This window comes from Neodiprion lecontei, chromosome 3 (assembly GCF_021901455.1).
Source record: "Neodiprion lecontei isolate iyNeoLeco1 chromosome 3, iyNeoLeco1.1, whole genome shotgun sequence".
NCBI classification, from domain to species: Eukaryota; Metazoa; Arthropoda; class Insecta; order Hymenoptera; family Diprionidae; genus Neodiprion; species Neodiprion lecontei.
In genome coordinates this window covers 10959489-10983932 of record NC_060262.1, presented here as the reverse complement: position 1 = coordinate 10983932, position 24444 = coordinate 10959489, and the positions used below count along the sequence as shown (strand labels likewise).

At 37.1% G+C, this 24444-nt stretch overlaps 1 protein-coding gene across 3 annotated transcripts in view; it reads right to left on the bottom strand.

Annotated features, from left to right (window-relative positions):
• The window catches only part of LOC107228051 (zinc finger protein with KRAB and SCAN domains 8-like), a 490765-nt gene that overhangs the window by 391804 nt on the left and 74517 nt on the right, over positions 1–24444 (bottom strand). For all 3 annotated transcript variants that reach the window (XM_046735782.1, XM_046735783.1, XM_046735784.1), the window contains one exon: positions 21987–22051. In XM_046735782.1, coding sequence (XP_046591738.1) covers positions 21987–22051 — 65 coding nt within the window. The remainder of the gene's footprint in view (positions 1–21986; positions 22052–24444) is intronic.

Sequence of the window (24444 nt, the reverse complement as noted above, 5' to 3'; positions counted from 1 at the left end):
TCCAAGTCTAGTGAAGTATGCGTGCGATATTTTGGCTCATCGTTTCTCGGATATGCAACGGCTGCAGATTTGCTGCAAGGATTCACTGAGACTTTGAGTGGAATCAACCTAATAAGAAACTGTTGCAGGTGTCCATGGATGGCCCCAACGTGAACCTGAAGTTCCACAAGGATCTGCAGACTTATCTGCAAGGTGACCCTGATGACCCTACGTTATTGCAGATTGGAAGTTGTGGGCTCCATGCATTACACAACGCATTCAAGCAAGGGATGAATAAGACTGATTGGAAGGTGGTTGATTTTCTTAGAGCACTATATAATTTATTTAATCGTGTGCCAGCGCGACGCGCGGATTACACTCATCACTCGGGGTCCAAAAGCTTCCCTTTAAAATTCTGCGTGATTAGATGGCTCGAAAACGCCAAGGTAGCTGAGAGAGCCATATCAATTCTTCCAAATATTATAAAATACGTTGATGCCGTTACAAAGAACAAACGGACGCCCACCTGCAACAGTTTCAAAATCATCGCGACAGCTATAGAAAATAAGATGCTGGGTCCAAAACTAAGCTTTCTTCAGTCATTGGCATCAGACGTAGAACCATTTCTGCGAAAATTTCAATGTGATGCACCGCTGGTACCGTTACTCTATGGGCCTTTAATCGCAACGATGCGGACTGTAATGACGAGATTTGTGAAAGCAGAAATTATTGACACTGTGAAAGACTTATCGAAAGTGGACCTTTCTGACAAAGAAAACCTTATTGGATATAAAGAAATTGATTTGGGTTTCGCAACACGAGACACTCTCCGCCGTACTCATGGCTTAAAGGATCGTGACATTAGCGATTTTCGCCGGGACTGCCGCAACGCAATGGTAACACTATGTCAGAACTTAATGCAACGTTCACCCCTCAAATTTAAACATACGAAAGTTATTTCTTTTCTCGATCCTCAAATTTCTGGGCAGTCTACTATTCGTGATAAATATCTGGCAACCACATTTGAGATATTTGTAGAATATAAATGGCTGTCTGGTATTGTCGCAGACAGAATACAGCGACAGTTCAAAGACTTATGCGCTACAAGTCACTTTGTCGAAGCTTTGAAGACATTTTCTGGTAATGAAAGATTGGACCATTTTTGGTTCCGTACAGTGTTGAGCGAATCTGAGGTTCCGGAAGAACTATCATCCTTTTTGAAAATGATTTTCATTCTTTCCCATGGGAATGCATCACTAGAGAGAGGATTTTCAGTAAACAAGGAATGTCTCGTGGAAAATCTTGCCGAAGAATCACTGGTCGCACAAAGGCAAATATACGATGCTATTATCGCCAATGGAGGATTGGAATCGGTTCCGATTACAAAGCCACTCATTCTTAGTGCTAGAAACGCTCACCGCAGATACATTGATGAATTGGAGAAACGCCGCACTGAGGCAGATGCCGAAAAGATTGCATTACAGGAGAGAAAAAGAGCTGCGATTAGGGTAAAAGAGTTATCTGCGAAGAAACAAAAGGTGTTGGAAAACGCTGCGAAAGAAGCAACATTGATAGAAGAGGAGATACAAACGCTTCGTAAATAAGCGCTTGGTGATACTACGAAGTCTTACTTACTATATGAGACAAATTTAGTAATAAAAATCCGTACTGTGATGTACTGTTTGTGATATACTGCTAACTTTGAGCAATTCCTATTTCTGCTAACAATGTTTATTCTATGTTGATAGTAATATGTATAGGTGTAGAAGGAGATACAAACCCTTCGTGAATAAGCATCAAGACTTACTAAATATAAAAGAACGATGTACTAACCAAAATCCTTACTGTGGTATACTAACTTTATGCAATTTTCGTGTTTGTTGATAATTTTTATTTGATGTGTTTAGTTCTATAAGTTTATTAGTAAGCGATTCAGTGATGTCTGATCATTCAATAAATGTGTGTCATGTTTTTAAGGCGTCAATTTTATTCCTTATCAACGATTAAAACTATAACACAACCCGTAAAGATGAATGTATCGTCGTTTTTGGCCATACTTTACCTAGGTTACTATAGTTTTTAGTGATTTCTGCACAAATTGTGCATCAAAATGTCAGGGAAAAATAATGATTTTAGTCAGGGAAAACCGGGAAATGTCAGGGAATTCCGTGAGCGGAATTGAGTGGCCACCCTGTTAATAGCATAGGAGAACCTCGGTACGATGACAACCAAGAACAAACTCGAGAGGCAGCCGGTGAAGTTATGCGGCGGAATCAAAGCGAGCAAGAGGCTAAGTTCAATAAAAAGAGAGCTCCTCCCAGAAAATTTCATTGCGGAGACATTGTTGTAGCCAGACGTATTGTCTGTACGAACGATGGTGCGAGTAAAAAGTTGTTGCCAAAGTACGCTGGGCCGTATCAAATCACTAGGGTATTAGACCGTGATAGGTACGTCATCGAGGACGTCAAGGGTGCTCAGCGCACGCAGAAGCCGTACTGTGGCGTGGTTCCGGGCGAAAAACTAAAGCTTTGGAATACAGGAGTCAGTGACACCGAGTCGGATGATAGCGAGGAAGAGCTTCAGGTCCCAGGCCCTGCTGAGACGCGCAACGTGGAAGGTGAGCCCTTGCAGCCCGTCCAGGTTTCGTCCTCAGGGGATGATAAATTATCGACCGGTCACGGATCCGGAATGACGGGGTGACCGGGAGGTGATCGGCATTATACGAGCTAATGCGCGATCATTGGAGATAGTTGAACGGTCACGGATCCAGAATGACGGGGTGACCGGGCGGCGATTGGCATTATATGTGTTAATGCGCAATCGTGGGAGATGGTTGGACGGTCACGGATCCGGAATGACGGGGTGAAGGGGTGACGATTGGCATTATATGTGTTGATGCGCAGTCGTCGGGGACGATCGGATGGTCACGGATCCGGAATGACGGGGTGACCAAATGATTGAATCGTTGGATCAATATGATCGTTGCATGAGTCGTTTAATGAGCATTAAGCGATTGATTGGGCCCAGCTTGGATTATGCACACAAACTGCACGTGAAATAAAGCATGCTAAGTGGTGAAAAAGGGGGGTAACGCTGCAAGCTATTCAATGTTGTTTTATGTCCTCAGACGAGCGCAGAGTAACCCGAAGCATGGCCACGCGGGGGGGCATCAACATCCACACGGTCTTCCATGGGTGCGGGTCAACCGAGTGCAACATCGTAAGACCCGAGATACTACCTTCGCGAGGACGCGAGTACGTCAGGATGGACGACTGAACGCAACGAACGCAACAGTTTCTCTCGATGCTCGTGTTGACGAAAGGGGCCCACTTGAGACCAACGTCTCGCTTTCGGCGACGGTCGCCCGAGCTGTTTATCTGAGGCGATAAGTGGCTAGGACAAAGGGCTAGTGAGCCCCACGAATCGCTAAGGGATCGACGCTTCGACCAGCGAGGCGACGATCACTTCTCGATAGAGTTCCAAACGAACAACATCGTCATCTTGAGCTCATTATTACTTGTTGCTTACGACTCTACGTAATTTTGTACTGATTATCAAATATAACTTACTTACGCTGATAAATATTTCGGGCATTTCTTACAACTATAATAACAATAGTATGAAAAATATTATAATAACAATAGTATACACATGAAGTTGGCGGTGGGGTGAGATCCCGAAAACCAAACAAAAAGCATCTAGCAAACCCTTTGACAGCTGTCATCGGCTGTTTATGACAGTCTTTGACAAATATCTTTATAGGTATCTGTTTCTGACGCGCAAAAAATGAACATGCAAACGAAAATTATCAAGATGATTCCCGACGGGGATTGTCTGTTCCGCGCGTTGGCGTATTGTGTATACGGCACTCAAGATCGACACGCAGAGGTGAGACTGAGTATCGTTTTAAATATAGTGGATAATTGGTCTACATTTGCGGGTTTTATTATAGGTAATGAGTCAAACGGTGCTGTGATTAGGTCACCTGGTGATTACAAATCACATATGAATAAAAATGGAATATACGGGGGAGAAGCAGAATTAGCTGCAGCTGCGAATATTTTCAAGATATGTTTAATCGTGTATCGCGAAGAACAAATTCATCCACACCGGATCGGATCACAAAATGAAACACAATTCTCGCTACTCTTCACCGGCGACGGAGACAGTGACACTGTCAGAGACGGAGACACTTTGATGTTTTGCAGAACCAAAATAAAATTCAGATAGTGAGTAATAGGTATGAAAAGTAACAATCAAATAATAGTAAATTTAAATATATCACCAGTCAAAAGGACAGCCAGGATTTACGATGACAATGGAGAAAGGAGGAGTTTCAAACAGCAGACAAGGCGATGAAGATGGTGGATGGTCGGAAGTATCACAAAAGAAAGAGGAAAATAAAATTGTAAGTGCGAAGAACCAAATAAGCCATAGAATAATATCCATCAAATATTCGTATAACCAGGTAAGAGGACGACCAGGATCGATGTTGACCATAAGAGAAAGAGGTGTTTTGCGGAGTGCACAGCAACGCAAATATAGAGAAAAAAATAATATAAAGAAGGTGATTTTGGAGAATAACCGGCGGAGCGGTAGTAAAAATAATTCAACGAAGGATGTCGAAGAATTAGAAGAATCGATTGTGATTATTGATTTGGAAAATAAATCAAGAGGACCACCAACCAATGCGATGGACATAGAAGAGAGAAAAATTAGACGACGAGAACAGCAGTGAAAATATAGGGAAGCGAACAAAAAATATCATACTGGCTTTTCAACCAACGAACAGAAAGGAGGAGTTTCATCCAGCAGACAAGGCGATGGAGACGGTGGATGGTCGGACGTATCACAAAAGAAAAAGGAAAATAAAATTGTAAGTGCGAATAACCAAATAAGCCAGAGAATAATAATAAACAAATATTCCTATAACCAGGCAAGAGGGCGACCAGAATCTATGTTAACCACAAGAGAAAGAGGTGTTTTGCGTAGTGAACAGCAACGCAAATATAGAGAAAAAAATAATATAAAGAAGGTGATTTTGGAGAATAACGGGCAGAGCGGTAGCAAAAATAATTCAGCTAGTCAAGGAGATTGATCGATATCAATAGAGAAGGAACACCAATTTTCAACCAACGAATGGAAGCTTAGATTGATGAAAAAAAGAAAAGTAAGCACAGAAGGAATTGAAGTGGACAGCAAGTACAGACCTGTCATCAAATCAACATGAAGGAATTCACCCGTCTACTAGACAATGCGTAAGGAAATAGTGAGGCGCGCAACGGCGAAGCCCCTAGTTATATAAATAATAAATATGCATATATGTAATACAAATACATACGTATATGTAATATTAGCGTGTTTCAAAAAAATGGACTTTTTTAATTTTTTCAAATGGTCAGCGAATTCTTTCAGAGAATGTCAAAATAAAGACCTCGTCAAAATATGAGTTCTTAATTTGAAGATTTAGAGGTCGCGGATCGTAATTTTCGATTTCCCATTCATATAACGTAGGAAAAAAAATTTTTTGACTTTAGAATTTTATATCTCTGTATTGAATCAACATATGGTAATGATCATCACTGTTTCTTATACAAAATTTAACGCTCTACAAAAAAGGTCTCCTATCATTTTTCCATAAATTGATTCCTTCCCAAGTTATTCGAAGTGAAAATTTGATTTTCATCAAATTTTCGGTTTTTTTTTAACTTTTATAGAACAATTATGATTACAAAAAAAAATTTATTGTTTATTTTGAAATATATTGAATTTCATTGGAAATAACTATGGATTATATTGAATTTCTATGAAATAGTTAATATAAATTAATGGCAAATTCTGATTAATGGAAAATAATATACCCTTTAACTATATTTCTTATTATTGAGTAAGAATTTCTTCTCTGCATGCACTATGTAAGGAGACTGTAGTGTGTAGATGTTTATGTTTACCCTTTTCAATCCTTTGCTTCCGATGAGAAGCCCGTAAGACGGCAATGCCGTCTAATAAATGAGATGCGGGTGTGCAAATCATTAATCTACGAGAGAATTTTGTTGAGAATATGTAAATTTGAACAACTGGCGAATTTGAATTTTTTTTTATTTCTTATTATTTATATTTCTTATTATTAGTGACAAAAAATCATTGTGATAGATTCATTATGTTTAGTAAAAAAGTATTGTTAACAACTAACTCTGTTTAAGTAATCATTTTACTATCTGATTTTTGATTGGTTATCGATTCTGTAATCCCTCTGCTGGTTACATGAGTCAAAATCGTGCTTATATATGAGTGTATCGACTACGAAGAAATATATACGTATTTCTTTGAAACAATGATTGTTAAATAATTTAAAGTGGACATTATTATTTCTATTTATTTAAAAGATTCAAAATTCACCATCATGGGAGAAGAAATCTTTTTAATTGGCGAAATAACTCAAGATTGTGTTGGAAGAAAGCTTCCATTACTCAAAGAGGTTATGTCGGTTTTCTTTTACCACCATAAAACCTGTAATTTAACAGTTAAACAAAGTTCAGCAAGTAAGACAAAACAACTAATAGAACTTTGGCGACAAACAGAAATCCCACTGCGTCAAGAATCTTCTATAATCTTGTCAATAATTCGATTTCATCACAGAAGGATACTTTTATTAAAGAGTAAACGTCAGAAAAAATCTCCAACACAAAAGAAAAAAGAATCAAATTTTTATAATGATTTAAACAAATTATTCGATATTTCCCATGCAAATGCTCTCAATGAAATTGATGCTACAAAAAAACTTTTTTTGCAAAGCCAAAGACAACTATCTCGACGTGGTTTTATAAACAATTTTGAGCCTAGTACCGAAGCTATGGAAATTTGTTGTATAGATCAGAGTGAAACGAATTCAAATAAAAATTGTAACATTGTTATTTCTATTTTGTTCGTAAATAAATATCTATGGATGATACAATTTTTTCATTAAAATGATATTCATTAATCTTAAGATAAATTCTTAAGGTTAATTAGGGCCTGTTTACATGAATGATACCGATTAACAATTTTTGATTAATAACGTTTGATGCCGTCAGAGTGCGTGGTTGTAAGTGCGCGGTAATATTCGAATATCTATTTGAATTATTAACATATTTTTTGATTATTTCATTGCTAAATTTTTATATGATGACGTATTTTTCTATTTGTCTATAATCGAAATTCATTAAAACATTACTTTTTCCTACATTAATTAAATGAAATAATATTCGCAAATTATTATCATCCGTCTCAAAAATTGCGTAAAACTAAACATAATTTTATTTAAAAATAGTTACTTGTTGGAGTAATATTGATGATGAATTATCAAAATAGTTTTTTTTTCTTGTCATTCAATTCACTTAGTCAATAGGCTTTATAAAGTCTATAACTTATTGTTTTAAAATTTTATCTGATTTTTTGTTGTAATTATAATTCATTTTAATTTGAACGTTTTAGAAAATGAGGCACTTATGAACACCGAGACCCTTCTTCTTACTCAAAAATCAAAATCTACCGTTTCTACCGTTAGTCAAGCTTCTCGCAATATCTCTGATTTTGAAGATGAAATCATCAAAAAGAAATGAAAACCGAAATCTCCTCTAATGAATATCATGACACCGGAACTGGCAGCTGCCCTTGATCGTGGAAAGGTTAGCAGCAGAAATGCCGTATTTATTATAGCTGCTATTCTCAAAAGGGCTAACATTGACATCTGTTGAAGATATATGTACAATAAGAGATTCGAATAATACCGCCAAAAAGGGAACCTAGAACTAAGAAGGTTGGCGCCTCTGTCGGCACCCCCGCCTTTAACTTACGTATACGTACAAGAAGTAATAAGCAAGTTCTTCGGATCATATATAAAAGAAGACTCTTATGTTAATCAATAAATATCGTCTCAATCAACAATCGTATATTAATTAACCCGATAATAACAACAACATCAAAGGCTGTAAATTGAGTCATTCGACAATTCATCGAGCTCGCAAAATGTTTCGGAGACTTATGGCTGCTAAATTAAAAGATGGACTCAGAAACCAGGATAATTTTGTGTTGCATTGGGACGGGAAAATATTACCTGATATTGTTGGTACAGAAAAAGTTGATAGACTACCAATTATTATATCGTCATCAGGCAGTGAACAAATCTTAGGTGTACCCAAAATGGGGTCCGAAACTGCAAAAAATCAGGCTGATGCTATTGTGAAAATTCTTTTTGATTGGAGAATTAGTCGTAAAATAAAAGCACTGTCATTTGATACGGCGGCAGTTAATACAGGTGTTAATTGATATTGTTGTCTTCTGAAAATCTTTATCATGATATAAATTATATCATATAATCTGCATTAATATTAAGATTTTAACTGATAATTATCACAAAAATTCATTTTATACTTATATTCAATTTTATATTCTAATATGTAGGAAATCATGGCGGAACTTGTAAACTGATTGAAGACGAGTTGGAGAAAAAATTGGTATATCTACCATGCAGACATCATATATTCGAAATAATATTAAAAAAGTGTTTGAAATCTACTGGCCTGCTTCATCCGGCCCAAATGTTCCAATTTTTTTACGCTTTTAAAATAAGTGGAGTAATCTCAACACGTCTAATTATACTCCAGGAATTTTGGACCCAATCATACTCAATGCGCTTGGAGATGTAAAAGAGGAAATAGTAACGCTTATTACGAATCATTTACAAGCAAGGTTATAATATATTCAAATGTTTTTAGTTATCGTGTGCAAGTCTTAAGGACGTTGTATGCGAAATCCGAGCAAAAAGTTTGTGACGTCGTCTTTTATAAGAAATAGTGAATGCAATATTTTTTTATTGAAAATTGAATTGAGACGCCGTTAGAATTGCGAAATATTTACGATAAGAATAGTAAAAAATAAATTTTTGATCCGAAAAGCGAAAAAAATAGTCGAAATCGTTCATGTTTTTGGCATCAAGAACGATATTTATCGCCGCGTCTGTACCCACTACAGCTGTAGAGCCCTGTCACGCATAGGCAACGCGGGGGACAATACTAACGCACGACACGAAAATTCGGTCGTGGCAGCGTCGCATGAACCTAACCTATAGGCCACCCGAGCTTGAAACGAGTAACAAGTGATTTACCAATATTGTTGAATTTTCTAAAGTTGTTGTCGGACGAATAAAAAAAAATGAAAAATGGAAAGAACCCGCTATAAAAGCCGATTTGTGCGAAAAAAAAGCTGGATCGGAATTTGAAAGCAGTGGTCACATTGCGTGAAGGCAAAAAGAAAAAATCAAATATAACCTCCGAGGAAACCATTCCCGAAGGAGTTTGTGAAGGACGATCCATAGTAGAATTGCGGGAACTGGCCAAAAACTTGCAGTGTACGAAATGTCAGTGCTTACTACACTTGAGAGACATAACTCAAGAAATGAAGAATGGTGTTAGCGTAAGCTTATTAGTCAAGTGTACGTCATGCGGGACTCTGAATGAGGTTCATTCTGGGAAAAACCACATCTCGCATAACCGACAAAAACTTTGTCACGACACCAATACAAAACTGGTACTAAGTGAGTACAGTATAATATTTAGTCTTGTATAACAATAAATTTTGTTTCTTGCTGTACATTTTTTTCTTTGCGATTCCTTACAAATGTCTCGTTCATTGTTTGTTGCAGGCGCTATTCACGCTGGAATTGGCCGTACAGCTTTGGACAAGCTTTTGGCATGTTTGAACTGCCCGACAATCAATCCAGCATTGTTCAAAAAATATGAGCGTGAAATTGGACCAGCCATTGAGCAAGCAGCGAAAGAAAGTTGCAGAGTTGCTGCTGAAGAAGAGCGTCAGCCTGTCATTTCCAACATCGAAAAATTTTGCACCGAGTTATAAGATGCTATGTTATTGAATTTTCACATTGATAACAATTATATCTGTTTCGATGATTACACATGTAATTTGAAAAAATATAAATTTAATAAAATGAAACATCCTTCTCATGTAAACGTAATATTGACATATTTGCACTTTATTAACACTCAATCCTATCCCCCTTTCTCTTAATAGGCCTTCACACATTGTGAGTGAAATTTACCCCGAGCTATCCACAATTCGCAATGATCAGGAAACTTATGATGAGAAAAACAACAGCGAAACTGCACAGAAGGATTTCGATTCAACATTGGGAGAAATTGTCAACATCATTGTCTCCTATGATATGAGATGGTCAAAAAGAGGAACCGGCAGAAGTTACGACAGCCTCAACGGTTATGGAGCGATTATTGGTTTTCTAAGTGGGAAAATCTTAGATTACGGAACGCGTAACAGAAAATGTCGTCTCTGTGACAAGGGACATGATCCAAACGATCATGACTGTCGCAAAAATTTCATGGGTAGTGCGAAAGCTATGGAAGCTGATCTAGGTGCTGAACTCACAAATAATAGTCAAATTTTGAAAGAAACGAAATTGAACGTTCGAGTCCTTATCGACGATGAAGATAGCTCCACAATTGCAGCTGTCCGTCGTGGTAGCTCTCACAGTATACTAAAATTAGCAGATAATAATCATCTCCGCAAAGACTTGGTAAATGAATTATACGAGCTCAAAAAAATTCACTCGGAAATGTCTAAGAAAGAAGTAATTCCCCATTTACAGAAATGCTTTGGATATGCCGTCGCCCAAAACAAAGGAAATGTTAATTTGTTAGCAGCTTCACTCCGGAGCATTCCCGATCACGTCTTCGGTGATCACGAAAATTGCGGTGACTGGTGTCATCGACACTCTGAGCCGAATAGTCAGTCGCAAACTGTTTTGTTGAAAGATCAATGGCTTCGCGAAAAACTTCGTGCAGTATTCGATAAATATGCAGGCAATGCATCGAAATTTTCCAGTGCTGCATCTAGCCAAGCCAATGAAAGTTTCAATAATACCGTTGCTCATAGAAATCTGAAAAAAGATTGTCATTCGCTGAGTGAGTCGAGCGATTATCGAGTCGCTAGTGCTGTATGCACAAAAAATAAAGGTGATGGTTATTTGGAAAGGGTACAAGACATTTTGAAAGTCTCGCCTAGAAAACACTCGGCATTATTCGCAGCCAAACAAGACAGAATGAGGATAAAGCGGGCTGAGATGGGAAAGCTGCGTACTTCAAAGTTACGAAGAAATATTTTACGGCAACAAAGAGAGTCTTTGCGAAAAGTCAAAGAAAAATCAGAAGGCACTATGTACGAACCAAATTGTGGTCTCGATTTGGATATAGCCGTAAATATGGAACAAGACGATGAATCTTCCGCGTCTTTTCTTTCACCAGATCAGTGTCACTTTATATATTTTGACTTGGAGACTTCTGGACTGTCCCTGTCGGCAGATATTCTGCAAATCGCTGCTGCAGATCAAGATTCGTCGTTCATGGTGTATATTAATCCTTCTCAGGCTGTTACAATATCTGCCTCTAAAGTTACAGGCTTAGAAAATATTCAAGGAGAATTATTCCATCATGGAAAAAAAGTTGATTCAATTCCTATCAAAAAAGCTTAGGATGGAATATCTTACAGTATCTAACAACGTTATCACGACCAATTATTCTCATCATTCATAATGCTTCATTTGACTCTCGTCGTTTGCTTCGTGCGATTCTTATAAATTCGATGACGGATGCGTTCAAACCATTGACTTTTTTTGACGGTTTTCCGATACATTGTCGATCCTAAAAAAAAAGTTTCCAACTCGCAAAGGGCCAGGGCAATTTAAATTAGCTACTCTAGCTAGAGATTTTTTTGATATAAACTCCATTGAGCAATTTCATGATGCCACATACGATGTATCTGTATTAAAAAAATTGTGTTCCTCGTTAGTTTCGGTGTTACGTCCAGCATACCATTTCTCTCTATTTTTCCTACTCGCTAACTCTCCCACAGTTCTTACATTAATCTCATGGTCTCTGTCCTGTCCTCTTATCTCTACGTAGTCTCACGCTATCCACTATCACGCTTACTCATCAAATTCCATTCCCTACTCCTAGCATTGTCACACCTTTTCTGCACCCGTACGATTCGCGTCTCGAGGGACACTTCTATTCTAACTCTCATCAACGTCACATCTGAACTTCTTACATAGCTTCATACAGCACACTTCGTTTTTACCGTCATCTGAATTTCCTCGAAATAAATATATTAGTAATATCTCAAACAAACCCTACGTTATTCGATCCTCATCCTGATTTCCGGTTGTCCTGGAACTTAAAAGCGAAGCCAACCAGTTTACTCTTACCGCTCAGGAGTAACTCTACTCACGGACGTAACATTGGTGGCAGCGGCGGCCTTCGCTTTCCGGAAATCCAGTGATACTATTTTACGTATGTGCTACGCATGAAGTGCCATCTGATAGACCGGTTCTGAAGTGTGCGAGCTCAGTGATGTTAATAGAAAAGTAATACCACTGTGTGATAGTGTTGAAGACACTCTGAAAGCCATATTCTACGTTAACGCAATCAACGATCTCTGATTCACACGAACGTCACAGACAAATCCGTATCTCCAAATCGATATTACTGAAAGACTATCTCCTGCTGCTACTACGACGACATCTTCATTCTTCACGACTTCTAGTACGACACAACGCACACCGACGTCATCACCGGCTACAGACACGAAATCGCTGGACCAACACCCTCACGGAAGAATGCAACATTTTATTCCGTTCCTCCTCTTCATCTTCACTTTGTAAGTCGACAAATCCTAGATTAAAATTTACAACATGGCTACCGAAGGCACTTTTCCGCACCTGCCTCTTAAAGATGCATTAGCTCTGATTCCCACGTTCAATGGCACTAATATGCCCGTATCCGAATTCATAACTAAAGTAGAATGCGCAAAACAAGCTGTCTTAGCCAGAGAACTGAATTTATTCTCCACACTCATTCGCACGAAAATCGAAGGCGACGCGAGTAAATATATAGAGTCAGATAATCCGGATTCTCTTCGAGATTTGCTATACTGCCTAAAACAGGCCTACGCGTCTAAACAACACCTCCCAGATATCCAGCTAGACCTCGCACAATCGGCACAGAGGCGAAACGAGAGTGTTCTAGATTACGGTGCTAGAATAAAACATCTGTTAAGACAAGCGTGCGAATCAATAGATGCCTCAGAATCTATCAGTGATGCTCAAGTGCTAAAGAAAAATATCATAATGAACCAACAACAACATCAGCAATCAGCAACGATGGAAAGCACAACACCTGCAACTGAAGAACAAGCAACCTCATCGAGAGGAAGCTCAAGAGGCAGAGGAAGAGGCACCTCATCCCGGAATGGGAGAGGAAGAGGCGGAGGCTTCAAGCCCAAACCTCAGCCAGGACCCATAGCTACTGCGCCCAGGCCAGAGCAAGGAGCAAAACCTCAGCCGAAAAAGTTGTCAACTGTAGAGACAGCACCTAGGAACGACCCGATGTGGCTCGATTTCGATGCCGAAGGGTTCGAGGGTTTGACACCTTACGCGGCCCGTAATGATTTTGCAGATACGTACGAAGGCTTCATGCCTTTAGTAGAACGCGAGTATGACTTGATCCACACTGTGGACAAGAGTTTCACAAAATTCGTATCAAAATCTGTATTTACGTGGTACTGCGTACAACACTTGTACGCGCGTAAAATAGTGATTAAAACAACCAGAGGCGACACGACATTTGACGAAGATAAACATCTCATCTATGTTAAAGGAGCCCAACATCCGGTACCCTCGTCAATATACGAATATCTTAGGTCGATAGGGGATACTCAGGATAACGCAACTACTAAATATAGATTAGCGTTTCCCAACTGGCCGAATAGAACGGGAGACTTTGGCCGTGTCAGTGCGCAAACGCACTATAAGTATGAAACGACACCAGCCCCGGCTATATTAGCCCAGACAATACTAGAGGATCTCAACTACACACTCGATCCGACCAGAAACCCAACGTGGAATCTTCCAGACAGGTTGATCCCAGAAGAAGAAGGAGCGGGATTACCTACGAAGAATTTACTAGGGTGGTCTAGGGCAACAGCCCTTACAGCAAAACACGACAGTACACATTATTCACCTCACCAGCTGATCTTCGGCTCGGAAGCTAAACTACCGACAGATGCGATACTAAGCAACACATCCACGCATACATATGATACATTCCTCCTCTATCTAATAGCGAATCTCACAGACATCCATAAACGCGCCGCGTTGAACCTGAAACAAGCTAAACAGAAAAGTAAAGAACACTACGACAGAACGATTAACCCACAACGATTTGAAGTAGGACAAACTGTCTACCTATTGAACGAAACAAGGTCAAAATTCCAAGATCATTATAAAGGCCCGTATGTAATCAAACGAATAATAGATGACGTTAACGCCGAAAAATACCTCACTCTAAACAAAACTAAAATAGTTCATCTCAATAAACTGAAAATCGCACATACATAGTAAAATCCCACATTAACCCCTTCAATAGCAACTACTATATTGCTACCAAGATCTGCTGTTGCGCTGTCAAACAGACACAAGTAAAGTAAATACTTGTGTACACTACTGCACTAAAATGATTGTAATGACGATCTTATACCCTTAGTTTACAATTAGCCCAAAATATATCTACACTCATAACCGATATCATTGTACGAATAGGTCAAACTCTGTATCTCGATATATCAAGAAAAAAAAAAAAAATATAGTATTACTTAGTACCCAGCTAATCAGAGAAATCATTGTTGTTTAGTCTTAAGTGTACTAACCCGCTTCCATGCGCATTAACCCTAGGCGCCTAGCTTTAAACAACATTATGTAACCATAGTATTATAACTATATGCCTTACGCTCATTCGTGATCCAGAATATAAACCATACACTACCTATAATAAGATAAATTGTAAAACTAATTTTAAGCACATACTTTAAAATCATGTTTCACATTTCCACCTTCTTGCTTCCCATATTCGGGACCATACCTACCGCTATGCTCCCTCTGACGGGGGGGGGTGTTACGTCCAGCATACCACTTCTCTCTATTTTTCCTACTCGCTAACTCTCCCACAGTTCTTACATTAATCTCATGGTCTCTGTCCTGTCCTCTTATCTCTACGTAGTCTCACGCTATCCACTATCACGCTTACTCATCAAATTCCATTCCCTACTCCTAGCATTGTCACACCTTTTCTGCACCCGTACGATTCGCGTCTCGAGGGACACTTCTATTCTAACTCTCATCAACGTCACATCTGAACTTCTTACATAGCTTCATACAGCACACTTCGTTTTTACCGTCATCTGAATTTCCTCGAAATAAATATATTAGTAATATCTCAAACAAACCCTACGTTATTCGATCCTCATCCTGATTTCCGGTTGTCCTGGAACTTAAAAGCGAAACCAACCAGTTTACTCTTACCGCTCAGGAGTAACTCTACTCACGGACGTAACATCGGAAGAAACATTATTCGCTGGGATCAAAACGACGAAAAATGTATTAATCTCCATGGCACGATCAAAAAATGTGGGTGCAATAACGAAAACATTGGAGCCATTGCAAACTGTTATTTCAAATAACATGATAAAAAAAATTGCTCAAAACGATATCAGTTACGATAATTTGAGAGCTGTCTTGTCTGAAAATGGAGAACTCGGAATTGTGAAACTGTTATCGAATAGAGGGGACGATGGAAAAGTTCTCGTTACTAAAAATAAAAAAATCCTGACGAGTATCGTCAAGTTCCTCCAAAATGTCTAAACCGAAGAGTCCTGCGTACTTTGCTAAAGTGAAAGACATTCTGCGACTCTCGTCATTATATTCATAAGAGAAGGAATAATTCCAAAGAAGATAAATATTCTTATAAGCTTCATTTAAGTACAATCGTCCTTAGAGTATCTGATTTTATAAAAGTGCAAAATTGTTACGAATTTGAAAAAAAATTATAATGATGTACGTTATTAAAAAGTGATCACAGAGATTAAAAACATGATTGAATACAATTATTTTGGCAAAATTTTTCATCCCAACCTTTTTTCATAACCATTGTTGTAATGACATTCAGTTATGAAAGTCATAAAAAAATTGAAAATTAATAAAAAATATAAAAAATTAATATATAAATTATTAGTTATTTTAAAAAAATTGAATGGTCAAAATCATTATTATCCGATAAATATATTGCTTACAATTATTATCATTCATAATCGTCAAGATTCCAATTGGGACTTCCGAATGTTGTGAGACGGGGGAATGAGGTTGTGTTGCACAACGGACAACTCAGACGGCGTTGCCAGTTTGGAACAGCTGACTGCTCGGGATTGTTCTCCTCATGCAATCTTCACGAACTTTCCCTACTTTCGGAATTAATTACGAGATAACGACGTGGTGGAAAAATATTAAAAAATTCTAATGGATCCAAAATTTATTGAATAAGATGATACTAGTTTTTCAAGCATTTCTATCGACCCGTTTTCCAATTACATATGCAAACCTGAATTTTGTCAGGTATTTTGCGGATTTTCCCATAAGCCCTGTGTTAATTTTCGGATTTTCAAATTCGATTTATTCTCAAACGACGTGGTCAATCGTATTGAAATTTGGCAAGAAATTTGGAAATATTACAATTAAAAATCGAGCAAAATTTTAACAAAATCTGTCGAAAAGGGTGTTTTGTATACAACGTCCTTAGGCGTATGTCTTACATTTTATTTTTTGAATTTAAAAATCCAGAAAATGTATCCACTCGTGTAAAAGTTTACATTTTAAATAATTTCTAGTAATATATAAAATAAAATATACGGATCACTTATCATGTCAATTGATCATTTTATTAACTAATTTTCTAGGTATCGCAACCAAGAGATGATTACTGTGAACTTCTGGAGCTATCATTACTATTCTTAAATACTACTTCAACTACACAAATTTCTTTTACACGACCTGGTGCTATGCACCACGAACGTTGAATGGCAAAAGCGATCTATTCTTTAAAAATATTTATGTTCCTCAACCAATTTAACCTTGACTTTAGAGAAATAACAGGAATACGACAAATTTGCATTTTTGTTCTAAGATTTTATATACCAGCGTGGTTTCAGGCTCCATCTGGCATATCAACAACGCATAGTGATTTAACTTTAATGAAAGACTTATTATTATACAGCCAAAACAATCCTTCTTTCGCTGAAATTGCTGCTGACAAAATGTCCGATCACTTATGGTATCTGTCTGAGGAATTAGTTGTTTTAGCTTTATTCGATGTAAATGTTTCAGTGGATATGTGTTTAGAGAGGTGGCAAAAGGATATGGATCATCGACGTGGGATCCGCGAATTAGTGATGAGAACGAGTGTAAATGAAACGAAAATGATGTTGAGAAGAAGAGAGATAATGAATACCGATAAACGAGACTTTTATTGGTTTCGATGAGGCGAGACATACCGTATCGCAAGAGAACGTTACAGAGAGTGATGATTTTACAGAGCGAGAGAACACATAGACTTACACACATACATGATTTTGAGACAGTAGACAATACATGAGATACAGCTGATAGGTTTTGAGTCGCGACACGGGCAAGCGGCGAGATTTGACGCAGAGACGGCAAGTAAACATTGCACGTGAGTGTGCGTACATGTGTTACATCCTCGATCTCCTCTGCCCCTACCCACTAGTTTTATCTTTTCTATTACCTCTTAATTTAATACATTTATATTTTATATTTTTATCTTTTACTTTTATTTTTGCGTCTCCGTATGCATTGCATGCATACGGCTCTCTTTATCACCTTTTTATAACTTCTGGAAATGAACACGTGCAACGGATAGATCCGTATGGGTCTATCTCAAGTGTCTGTTTGGGCAATATTGGCCCGAACATTAAAATAAGGATATCTTTATTATATACAAACATAAAACGGAAATTCCTACCCGCACGTGTGGTAAAGGCGGGATAGTTAATGATAAATTCTCATGCTACACCGTACCCGATGGGCGGGGGTAGTCTTGACGAATAGAAAAACTCAAAATTTTATCAGGCCCTCCTGATTGGTCCAGCATCCCCTAAAGATACTGGTAACCAATCAGGAAGTAGTTCAGACAAGACCACCCGAATCTTTTAAAAGAGAGTTGTCAATGGGTAGTCAAACAGTAGTCGATCAGTAGTCAGTCAGCTTTAAAGAAGAAGTCTTTCTCTCAGTTTTTTATTACAAAATCCAATCACGTCAAGCGCTGAGCGAACTCCGCGTTATTTTACTCAAACACAAACTTCCTTTCTACCATAGTACATAACTAACCTCATTTTTATCGAATAAACGTATAATTGTAATTAAACCCATATCGAGTGTAAACCAGTCATTTAATACCGTATACCTCCTCGCCGAGCACGCAGAGCCGCCCCACAGAGCCCGAAAATCAACTGCTAACAACAAAGGTAAGTGACCATTTTTACATCAAAGCCAGTTTAATTAAGGGGGGAACGGTGTCAACAAATTCAAATAATATATCCGGAAAATTTAGTCTCAACTAAGCGTTATACGTATCGAGTGGTTTGGTCTTCAGCCAACCCAGCTCATAACACATGTGCGAGGACGATTTTGAGTGTCGCGAGACACACATTTAACTATTCGATACTTTGCCGAAACAATATGAAAAAAAAAATGGTTGTAAATATTAAAACTTCGAAAGGTAATCCAACAAATTTTAAGCGACTTGTGATAAAAGAAAATGTAAAGTCACTATCAACAAGTGATTTATGTGACTTTGTCTCAGAACGATCTCTGTTTTTGTTAAGAACATTTAATTTACTGTATAATTTTCTCAATAATGATGTTTCATTATGGCCAGCTAATGAGAATTACCAGAAAGCTGTCTTATTTTCAAGTGAAATCCGAGTAACGAATGATACAGCAGAACGTGGTGTATCTTTAATAACTGAGTATAATAAAACTCTGACTGAAATGAAGAAGATTTTCAGTATTTGTTACAAGTTATGAAAAAACATAGAGAGATGTATCCTAATTGTAATAAAACAGCTTTACTATAATAGTAAAGCAATAAATAACGTTCAATTTTTACAGCTTTTTAGTATATAATATATAATTTGCTGTCGAAGTATTTGTTTTAGTTTTTTTTACAACACTTCCTATGTCTCAGATATAAATGTATGATTTTTTTTTACTTGTATAATGAAAAACCTCAAAAAAAACCCGAAAATTTGATGGAAATCAAATTTTGACTTCAAATAACTCGGGAAGGAAACAATTTATGGAAAAATGATAGGAGACCTTTTTTGTAGAGCGTTAAGTTTTGTATAAGAAACCGTGATGATCATTACCATAAGTTGATTCAATACAGAGATATAAAATTCTAAAGTAAAAAAATTTTTTTTCCTATGTTATTTAAATGGGAAATAGAAAATTACGATCCGCGACTTCTAAATCTTCAAATTAAGAACTCATATTTTGACAAGGTCTTTATTTTGGTATTCTCTGAAAGAATTCGCTGACCATTTGAAAAAATTAAAAAAGTCCATTTTTTTGAAACACCCTAATGTAATATATATAAATATATGTGTAATATAATATATAAATAACATAATTTTATACGACATTATATTATATTTTTAAATTTGTACTTCACTGTGATTACTATACTTGGATTGGATGACGAGTAATTGCGGAGGGGGCGGCAAAAAATGAGATTCGCTTAGGGGCGCCCCAGACCGTAATCCGACCCTGCCTAACCCAAGTTAGAAATTTGCCTTTAGCATCCAGTCCTTACACTGATTCACGTGAATACGACATTAAGCGCACGTCATACTGATCTCCAGACGTATTAATTTTCATTGTGACGCGCTCACCTCTCCTTTACGGTTCACAGCTGTGAAAATATTAAATCGCTTGCCAATGTAACATGACTTAGAGCATACCATTTGAGCGATTAGAATCATGAAGATCATGAAAAAGCCAAGCCTTCGAACTATGAACGAATAAGAATGGTGTTGGTTCGAAAACGCTATCTTATACATACTCTCACAGCAGGAGATAATTACGAAAGTTTAATAAAATAAACCCAGAGGAGTGTTGCTGAAATGAGCAAATTTCTATGCCTAAAGTCCAAATTCTTGAATTAGGCATATTATGACTGATACGTTTTCAATTTTATTTCTGGTTCGAGTTTGATAATCCGTCATATAAGAATAAGTTATACACAAATCAGGCACAAATTATACTTTTAAAAATACCAAGACGGTAAAATAGAAAAGTACAGATAATTCGAATTTATATGAGTCGCATGAAGGAAATCATTTGATACGATAATTTATGAGTCAGATAATTGTATTTGAGTTTTACTTGCATTTTTAATGATCTTCAAAAGATACGGTGTCCGTAGTAATTTCAAAGTCAAGGTGACATTTGAAGAAAAGAAAACAAACAATAGTATCAATGAAAAATATTTGTGCATAACGAATGTGAAAACCATTATTTAAAAAATATGAGATCGTTGCCAGATATAGAGAATCGTTGGTTTAGATCTAAGATTCAATCTGATACATATCTCGCTCAGTATCCTTTATTATCCAAGCATATGAATAATTCAGGTATCTTTGTATTGATTAGATAATTCTGAAAAAAATATATAAGCTGTAAACAAATTCTGGTTGAAATATGTTAAGGATTCAGATTTGGGCGCATAAGTAGTAGGATAGTCAAGTAAGCAAAAGGTAAAACTCGAGGCTGTGCGACAGCATTAGCACACCATCCCATCCTTGGTAGAAGTAAATGAGCGAGAACTTGAGTCGAGTGCGTGCGTGATCAAGAGTGCTCGACGTCTTCTAGCCGTGATTTTGTAACTTTCTCGGCGTACATGTGCGGAAAGTTGTTATTAATTAACTTTACTTTGTTCAACTTCACACTGTGAAATCTTATCCAATGCCTTACGCACAATATTATTAAAATGAAGTGACATGAAGTGACGTAAATATCAATTCTTGAACGCAACCTAAACATCTTTTTTTTTACCATCCTAACCAGTGAGTCGCTGATCGATTTGCAGTTTCTGATAAACAGTAATAAAAATTCGTTTCTATATAATTTCCATAAAATATTGGCGATCCTACCATCCATTCCTCAATAACATGATATCATTTTTATGAATAAATGATAATTACTCATTGAGAAATACACGATTGATCCGTCAAATGTGAATATTTTATTCACGATTCAACTATAATTTTTCAACTAAATGTAATGGTATATTCAAAGTTCATTTTTTGGGCAAAAGTTGCGGTGACTCACAATCACTCATATCGTGTGTCTTTCAAGCATATGTTTTTATGGGTGTAGAAATGGTTTGACTAATTCCGTATCTATTCTGTGGCATGGAGTACAAAAAATACGAAGTTGGGAGGATAAAAATTTTTTTGTTTTACGACACTACTCAGTCATTAAATTTGCAAAATTCGAGTTCAATACAATTAGTCCGACATATTTTGATGTTAATGTTATGTCCTCCAGACCTTAGATTCTTTTCCCACACTCTTACAACTATCTTATACTTTGAATCCTCTTGTTGTCATCACCTCGCTGCCTTGCTTCCCATACCGCATCAGCAAAATGCTCTTTCAATTCCTAAACTATAACTAGCCAGTCCCGTACATCCTTCCTCCCATATATTCACTCTCGAGCCATCTTTCATTCGGGCAACATCCAAATTTATCTCTCTTCCTTTTTTTGTTCTCCACATCTTCTCATTGTACTATCTTCATCTTTTACAATAAAACAATTGTGTACTCAATTATTCAACTCCTCAATATAAGTTCCCCTCATTTCCCCTTATCCTTCGTACGTACGCATAGTCGACGGGTTGTGAACACAAAATATGCCGCAATAACATCATGGCTGGGCGTGGATGCGGTCATCGACAGCCAATCGCCGTGATCACAACTATTCCCGCCGTAATACTAATTCCATAAGTTGATTTCAAAATAATTTCTAAGTAAATTACCTCCTGGCATCAATTGTAGTCACCGCTTCATTGCAATCTCCTCTGACCGCAAGCTGCTCTTCTGGCTAGAAATAAACACGAAATATTAGTAGAATAGTTACAAAACTAAAATTTAATGGATGCAGCATCAGATTTACCTATGGGCCGGAGCGGCCCGACAAAAACATAAACTGACAACATTATCTAAAGACGGTACGAAATTTAGTCTGTGAATACATATTTTTTTCCTAAATCAAAAAATGATACTCAATTTTTGTAATATAAATTTTGTTTTTAGTAGAAATAGGTGTTTTTGTAACACCTGCATGGGAAGTTGAACTTCGCGCACTAAAAAGTACATGCGAGACGTTCGATTCGTCTAAACTGCGCAAACTGTTCGATAATATTGAAAACTGTTAGGTAATGTTCATTACGATACAGGTTTCTGTCAGGTAATACTCATTGCCTAACTGTTTTCGACATTAGCTAACAGTTTTACGACATAACCCAACAGTTTGGGAATTGTTGGGGAACTGGCCGCCACGCGCACCCTCTTTGATTTTGATGCGCGGTGTCGATCTTCCCATTATTCTCTCGATGCGCCAAAACAACTAGCGCCACGCGCGACGACCAGCTGAAGTTATCAATGGACGCGATGTGAATTTGCTAGTGTAAATATGTGCTAAAGTATTCTTTTTGCTGTATTATTTTCAACAGACTGTGGCATTTCGAAAAATAATTTGCGTGAATCATGCAAAAATTCCTGGAAGATTGTCTTTAACTCGTTGTAAGTATAAATTTCTCACAATTTGACAGCGTATAACCGCTGTAATCCGGTGACAGTGATACCTGTCTAAATGAATGCCCCTATATTCTTTAATACAGTAATTCATAATTATTCATAAATATAATACGTTGTCATACTGATATACAAATACGTATAAACGTAGATCTCAGGTTTGGAATGAATATTCTTATGAATTTGATTTGTGATAGGATTTGGTCACTTTTAAAAATAACTACGTACAGTCTTTATACATGAAAAATGGATCTCATCATTAAAACTGGATTTGAAGCAGTCACGCATTCCATTAGGTTCAACCTGGACGCGATAATAAAGGGCAAAGCTTTCACAGTTACTCATATAGTCAGAGTTGAAAAACTTCGAAGTGGTGGAAAACCTGAATGTATTAGATGTAGCGTAATTCGGCAAACAGCAGTAACATCAACTCCTTATAAATTCGTGTTAGAGGTACATTTCAAAAATCTACACTCCCAAGTGAATGGAAAACCTCCCGGAGTATATACATTACTATTATGTTTCTAAATGACTTATGATTCCTTCAAATCGTTACAGCTTGATTCAAATCGCCACATAACTTCAGTCTCATGCACATGTGTCGCACAGGCAGGAGAAAAGTGTAAGCACACGGATAGAAGTTCAAGCAAAACAAGTATCACACAAGAATGGGAAAGCCCTTCTGATGCATAAATAGCAAAAGACTTATATGCAAAAGGTATCCTATTTACTGACGTTTTCAAAACTAAAGTTAAACAACAAGAACCACAAGTTCTTCCATACCGCCTTCAATTGTCTGAACTCTCTGAGCCATGTGCTTTACGCACGTATCTTAGAGAATTTACTAAGGCAGAAGGAGAGTCCATTGTAAGGTACATCTTACGTGCCGTTCTTAATAACGTTATCACATCAAGACTAGAAAGTAATTTTTGAAATTTTTAGTAAATTTCTAACTGATTCACATGAACAGATTTTTTATTTGGATTTAGTGCATCACAATATGTGAGAAATATATTTAATCGTGTTAAATCAATTTTTTTATTAATGTAAATACAATTTATAACACTTTTTAGGGATTTTTTTTTGCAATTTATTAATATTTTTAAGGGCCTACAGGCAAAATAAACTTCAGATTTATACTCAGCGGATCGAATCACATGTAAAACTTATTTGATTTAATTTAGACATGTTTTTTATCACCAACACTGCAGTTTTTTCCATTTTTTACGGTTTTTTGTACTTTCTCAAAATTTTGAGGGTGTACGGACCAAACGAACCTCAGATTCGGATTCAGCGCATCAAAATAGATGAAGATAGGTGGGTCTGTTCAGATGTATAGACAACTTTTTTTTGTGGGCCGGTGTAATCATTGCACAATTTTAGAATGATTCTCAAGAAGTCGGTTTTTCAAAATAAGTGTATTTTCTGTTTATCATGGTTTACTAAATTTCAGATATGCTTAAACATTTGAAGTAACGATTCTTCTTAACTATGCATCGTTATAGTAATGTTACTAACTTTATCCTCATAATATTTTATTATAATAGAACATTGATAATTTTGTACAGATTTGTCTTTATCACCAAACAGATCCTTTAAAGGAAACTGTCAAAAATGATACAAAGCCATAATAATGCACAAATAGAATTATACGAAGATATAATAAGGTGAATTGTGCGA